Genomic DNA, 7,186 nt, shown 5'->3' on the forward strand with positions numbered 1-7,186 from the left:
TATTTATAGTATTTTAAATTTACGTCTTGCATTCAAACTTCTTATATTGTGTTTTTACATTTTAGCTTACCAGAACTTGTTCAACACAATGAAAATGGAATGATTTTTTCAAACGATAAGGAATTAGCAGTACAATTAAAATCATGGTTTGAAAACTTCCCTAATAATGATATTCAGCACAAATTGAATAAAAAATTCCGCGCAAAATTAAATAAATTCCAAGAGAACCGTTGGCACGATAATTGGGCTTCTATTGTACTTCCTTATTTTAATTAATCATTTACAATATATATTTAATTCTTTTATGTATTTTTTATTTCTCAACATATGCACTTTTCTCCTAATTTATTTTTACAAAACATTGTTATTGTAAAAATTAAAAAGACAAGGTCATTTTATGCTTTTAAAAGAACCGCATTATTGATTTCTCCGATTATGATAAAAATTTCTCTGATGAAAAAATAATTCAATGTTATCCTAAAATATCACACTTATAGTATTACATATACTTTATAATTTCAAAAGTTAAACTGACGCCATCTCGTATTTGGTGACGTGAACTACGACTTTTTAATAGGAACACAGAATGTAAACAGAGGTATTAGACAAGGAAAGCACTAGTGTGCGAGAAGGATAGAGAGAAACGTTTCCTATTGGTCCGCGGGCCGCTAAGTTTGGCTTTCCTAGCCACAGGTCAAGTCGGTCGAGGAAAAATTGTTAATAACTCATTATTAGTGACGAATTTGTGAACTTTCAATATTAAAAACTAAAGTATGAGTCTCTAGCAATTTCCTGATATAAGATTGAATCATTAACCCCTTTCAATAATTAGTTATTAACAATTCTTACACGGAGTGTTAGGAAAAATACAACACTACTTTAAGGTTTTTCATTACTTTCGTACCTTTAGTCATGTAATTTATGCACTTTGACACGTTCATTAGAAATCATGATTCTTTACCTACCTTCTCGTATAATTTGCATTAATATTGTCACTGTAGTTTACGAGTTATTAGACATTATGTGGAAGAGTCCTTCGCTTATCAAATCCGAGTGAGTTCAACTGCTATAAACAATTGCTAATATTTAATAAATCGCATTACATACTCGTACAAAACTTATTGCAGAATATAAACGAAAGTCCGTGCTACATTCTATCCGCTTGAAAGTATAAAATTAATCATGCAATTCCATTAAATTCCATTAAATTGACAGAACAGTGTTATGCTTAAATTCTACGAGTACAGCATTCTCTTGAATAATGTTTAATAACTATCAGACTATAACGTATATGTTACTGAAAATTATATAAGAATATAGCCAAAGCTGCTGCCTTCCATATGCATTTAAAAATTGTACAGGAAATTGATAACGAACAATGATATTAATGAAAAACCTTAAGGGACTGTCGTATCGTTCCCGATAATTCGCATAATAATTATTAATAACTAATTATTGAAAGGAACTAGGGCTTTCAAACCTATATGAGAAAGCTGCTAGAGGTTCATACTATATTCTTCAATTCTAAAAGTTCACAAATTCATCGTAAATAACGAGTTATTAAAGATTTTTCAATGACCGACTTTATTTAGGACTTGGAAAGTGGAGCCCGCGGGCCAATAGGAAACGTTTTCTCTCTATCCTTCTCGCACACTAGTGCTTTTCTTGTGTAGTACCTCTGTATACATTCTGTGTTCCTATTAAAAACTCGTAGTTCGCGTCACCAAACACGAGATGGCGTTAGTTTGGAATTATCTGTCCTTGTCTATCCCTATTTCTTTCCTTGTCTCATTTACTTCTGCATTGATAACGATACTTTTTAAGAAAGCGTTAAACAAGCTATGTTTATATAACATTTTTTTTTTGTTTATACCCATAGAATATATTGATAAAGTTTGGTACTTTAAACGTGGAACACCCTGTATACATTAGGGTAAAATTCGGAATTTTTTTTATTTTTTTTTTTAAATACTTGAAAATAAACCAGAAACTTTATTTTACTGTTTTGAGTAAGAATTAAGCAAAAATTTCGAAATTCGCGCGAAAATAGTGTCGAGAATGTAGATTTATTAGTCGGGTGTTAATGTTCTCGGAAATTCCTGAAATTGATGGTATTTCCAAGAATCAATGTTATTAAATTATCGAGGTTAAAAGTTATTGATGTCATTAGTGTATCAAGGTTAGATTAAACTTAATTTCTAAACTCATCGGTTTAAATCGTAAAGGGCAAAACAAAACCTCTGAGTTCTTGCACGGTCGGTATTTTAGAACGTAAAAAACGAAGTCCCATAAGGTGATAGATCTATTTTGTACCTCATCTATGGTTGCAGTTTGTGGAGTCGTTTTCTATTGTTAGTCTTCCATGAAGCGATTTTGTTGTTAGCATAATCGTGGAGAAGAGAAACTAATTTGTAACATACAATTATTTTTTCACGAAATATTTCTAAATATAATTTAATCTTCAAAGATGGTAAATATCTATTTGTTTTTGTAACAATAAGTAGTTGCAGTTATTTGTTTCCTTTTATACACGTGCTATTTTTAAGGTTATGTCCAACACGTGGAATATTATTGTTTAAGCATTTTCAATGAATATGATTTTTAATCACGAATAAGGTTGATTCTAATTACTTATTTATGTATATGTTAATATTAACTTAAAATATTTAAGAAATATTTTTTAATTACTTATGTTTGTTACACAGGGAGACGAAGTTAATCCAAAAGCATATCCTTTGGCAGATGCTACTTTAACTGCAAGAATCTTGAATCTAGTGCAACAAGCAATGAATTATAAACAGTTAAGAAAAGGAGCTAATGAAGCAACAAAAACGTTAAATCGTGGTCTCTCAGAATTTATTGTAATGGCTGCAGATGCTGAGCCTTTAGAAATTTTGTTACATTTGCCATTACTATGTGAAGACAAAAATGTCCCATATGTATTTGTTAGGAGCAAACAAGCTTTGGGTCGTGCATGTGGTGTATCTAGACCTATTGTTGCTTGTTCTGTGACAGTTAATGAAGGCTCACAGTTAAAACCACAAATTCAAGCTATACAACAAGAAATTGCGTGCCTCTTAGTTTAAGTACTATGTACCTGATTTGAAATAATTTTTACTATTTAATTAAATTTTTGTCATTATTTCTATATTTTACATAAATTTTTGAATAATTTCAAAACATCAACCTTCATACACTTTGTTAATGCAATGAGATGTGTGTATGTATTAATTTTGTGAATAAAAAGTTAAGTGAAACATTTTGATATTTTGTGTACAGTTAAGTGATTTAAAATACATATTTTTTGTTATATCCAAAAATATATTTACAGTATGTATTAAATTTGTTGCTACAAGTTATTTAGTTGTCTTTTTGTTATAAATTATTTCATATTACGAAGAAATATTACATGGAATTATGAATATTTCACTAGCTATCTTATCATTGGTGATAATAAAACTAAAAACTCCCCTTAGTATTGATGATTCCCCTGTCTCCTGTATTGGTTTAGCTTGTCGGTAGGATGTCAATATCTCATCTCTGCATAATGTATATACTGCAGAACTTTAACACAATGTTTCAGTTCTCGAAAATTACTACTCTTCACAAAGTTAGAAATGTCGTTAGCACTTATTATTTCCGTATTTATTACGTTTAATTTTGGGATTATTTCAAGAGATTGTTATTCGTTGCCCTACAAAAACAACCGGCCAATAATTGGTAAATAAAATAAGATTACGACACTAATAGTTTATTATAGAATAAGGTTATAACACTAATGGTGGTTGGATTTAAAAGTAAATGTATGAAACGTGTTATCACAGACAAAGTATTAAGCCTGGTGCATACAAGCGATGCTAGCGTACTATTTTTTAAAATATTTTTCCTTGATTTTATGTTCAAAAGGTATTTTATCACAAGAAATAAGCGAGTATGTGAAAACGCATTATGATGGGGACAGTTACATCGCTGCATCGTATGTAAAATTTATTGAAAGTGCTGGTGGAAGGGTTGTTCCCATTTGGTATGTGTTTAACGTTGTTGATAATTCTGATTTTATTATTAGTAATAAGCGGCAGGAACAATGACAACATAAGTAATACATTAATTTATCATAGTGATATATAATTACATTAAAAATATGTCACGTAAGTGTGAAGAAGTACATAATATGAAATATAATTTATAAAAAATTTGAATTTTAACTAGTTTCTTTAACTAACTTTGAAACTAATTTTAACTAATTTTAACATTAGTAACGACAATGATTACTTATTGAAAAATTCAGTTAATATTTAGAAAACAAATTATTCAAAATTTATACACTTACTTATGTAGATTTCTCTATGTGCAGTAAACTCCCGATTATCCGGCCCCGCTTTAACCGGCCACATTTTTGGTGACATGAAAAAAATTGACCAGAAGAAAAATTATTGACATACATATGTACACTTTCTTCCGACTAAATTTACTTTTTGCCACTTTTTTCATTGTTTAAATAGTCTTCCTTTTACTAATTTTATTTTCTATTCATACTAAATTTTTGAGTACTGGATTCCGTACATCTGCATTATAAAAAACTTATACAATGTACATATTACATATCATATTTTCATCCACGATATTGTCGCTTTGGAAACAATGCATACAAGGAAGAGTTCGTGTTTCTTTCCTTATTACGGTGCGGATTTCAACAAAAGATAATTGGCAATCGTTGCACAGCAAACTCATCGTTTCTCAGTCAGTCAATCCTATCGAACATTCGGTCGCAACGTTTTTCAAGCGATCTCAAAAGCATTTTAAACGTTACTTCCATATAAGAATGAAGAAGTGAGTCATGCAGAAGGAAAGATTGCACTTGAAACTGCGATGAGATATATTGAGCAGCAAGAGAATTCATCTGCAATTGATATCTTATTTTTAAAAAAGTAGCGTGATATCGCATTATCAAACGAAATTAAATCAAAGAAGCAGAAAAAGATTACCGATTCTTTTGTAAAAAATAATATTTAATAAACATTGTTTATATGTATGTATGTTCTAAGTATGTGCAATAAACATTAATGATATACTTATACGTTAATTTTTGTTCAGTAACTACCTAGAAATGATAACTAAAACATGTCGGATTAACCGGCCAGGGGTCCAGTCCCACAGCGGCCGGTTAAGCGGGAGTCTACTGTATACGTATCTATATTTTAAATTATAAGGTTTAATAATAGATTTAGTTGAAGTAAATTTCGTTTTCTTTTTTTAAATTAAAAACTGCTACTATCAAAGTGTTTAGTAATTGTAAACCATGTTCCTGAACAGTATTTACTTAAAATAGTGATGATTTTACTCCGAAAATTGTTCAAAATTTTTCCTGCACACATGCATACGAATTGAAGAAGTTTCAATTTATAATTCTTCAAAAGTTCTTTTCCAAAACTAATTTTGAATTTCAAAACATATTTATTTGAATGTACTTATTTGTAATTGTATTTTTTTCAAATATTATGCAGTAAAAAATTAATATTAGTAGCTATGTCACCGTGCGTGTAACTCGAGAGTGAACTTTTATGCTGTGTATCGTGTATATTAGTAAAAATTCAGTTTATATCAAATAACAATTAAGTATTTATCATACGAGGAATAAAAAAATTTATCCGCTTTTCTACCATTTTTTTTTCAAGACATGTCAGGGATGATCACACACTTCGCAGCGATGACGCTGTACCATTTGGCGTGTTTACATTTCTCGTAGCGGGATCACACACGTGCATTGTATCATTAGAAATATAAAGCTGCTGAATCGCGCACAACGTCACCGCTGTGAAATCACAATGACATCGCATTATTCGTCTGTACCGGGCTGTATTCAAAACAAAAGCACTAATTTGAAACTATATGCGACCATAAGAACAAAGTTAATGGAATACTAGAAAATTTGCAGAAAATGCGAAGAATGCATGGCCAGTTTCGTGTAAATCTGGTAGTCGTGAGAGCATACAAGTTAACCGAGCCTAAGCAAATAAAAGTAGATAAAAACTTCGAAAAGAAATAAAGATACGCTGTAGACGGAACAATGAAGTGATAGAAAGTCGATAAAAATATCTAAGCAAGTGCAGTTTTCCAAGAGCGTAATGATAATGCCGTTCTGCCACATACAAATCTATTCACAAAGTAAACCTAATAAAATTAATTTTTGGAAAGTGCTATATATAAAAATCTTAAAATCTAGCATTTTGAAATATTAATAATAATAGACGGAAGGTATCACATCAAAATGAAAGTATAATGAACAATCATACACGTATAGTTGGTTTATGCATGAGTCCAACTGTACACATTCGACTGTATGTACACAAGTTCGACCATAACTATTATAACACATACAACTCAAAGAGTTAATATTATTTTTAATGCTGATAATTATTGAATTAATGACGCAAAACTTGTACAAACATATATACATATATGTATACCGTAATGCGATTTTTTTAGGATTGGGAAAGACGAATCGTATTACGAAGATATCTTAGGCAAAATAAATGGGTAAGAAAGAAAAGCAGAAAGATGTTAAAAAAAGAATATAAATAATTCTCTCAAGCGTACTTATTTTTTAAATTACTTTTTATAGAGTTTTGTGGCCTGGTGGAAAGTCGTTATTCACGACGAGAAACGGTTACGCCGACGCTGGATATAAGATTTATAAGTAATAAAGAGGGTGATAGAAAATCGCCAAATTTACAGTTCTCACACCTAAAATGAAACATAATTCTATAAGTTTCATGGTATTAGGACAGTATAATTATTTACCAGAACTTCGATGGGAAGTTGTAAAAAAAAGCAAACAAGGGGGAGACATAAATTGGAAGTTATTGACTTTAAATAATTGTAACTTTTAAACGAATGAATGAAATACAATTCGAATGTTATTTTCTAGATAAAAGTCTATATTTTCATCGTATGTGAAAAAATTAATTAACAACACTACAAAACGATAAATTAACGATGCAAATAATAAAAAAAAAGTATTTATAATTTTCATTCGAATTTTGGGTGTGGGAAGAACCATAAATTTGGCCATTTTTTATCACCCTCATTATATAATACATTTTTATTTTCCGAGATAATGTCGGTACTTACAATGTTTCTGACTACATTTCTCACTTCTTTTTATGCGTTTTATACAAAATCTTAG

General features: G+C 30.0%; 2 protein-coding genes across 2 annotated transcripts in view; both read left to right on the top strand.

Annotated features, from left to right (window-relative positions):
* LOC108571952 overlaps positions 1-7,186 on the top strand; it is a 9,916-nt gene that overhangs the window by 1,596 nt on the left and 1,134 nt on the right. The window contains exons 5-10 of the mRNA XM_017934109.1: positions 66-255; positions 2,706-3,070; positions 3,584-3,720; positions 3,907-4,024; positions 6,487-6,537; positions 6,623-6,697. Of these exons, the coding sequence (XP_017789598.1) occupies positions 66-255; positions 2,706-3,070; positions 3,584-3,720; positions 3,907-4,024; positions 6,487-6,537; positions 6,623-6,697 (936 nt within the window). The remainder of the gene's footprint in view (positions 1-65; positions 256-2,705; positions 3,071-3,583; positions 3,721-3,906; positions 4,025-6,486; positions 6,538-6,622; positions 6,698-7,186) is intronic.
* LOC108571986 (NHP2-like protein 1 homolog) lies at positions 2,364-3,086 on the top strand. Its single transcript, XM_017934160.1, has 2 exons — positions 2,364-2,470; positions 2,706-3,086. Exons 1-2 carry the CDS (start codon positions 2,468-2,470, stop codon positions 3,084-3,086), a joined length of 384 nt encoding a protein of 127 aa, XP_017789649.1. The 5' UTR covers positions 2,364-2,467.

Source organism: Habropoda laboriosa, unplaced genomic scaffold (assembly GCF_001263275.1).
Source record: "Habropoda laboriosa isolate 0110345459 unplaced genomic scaffold, ASM126327v1 scaffold67, whole genome shotgun sequence".
In the NCBI taxonomy this organism is placed as follows: domain Eukaryota; kingdom Metazoa; phylum Arthropoda; class Insecta; order Hymenoptera; family Apidae; genus Habropoda; species Habropoda laboriosa.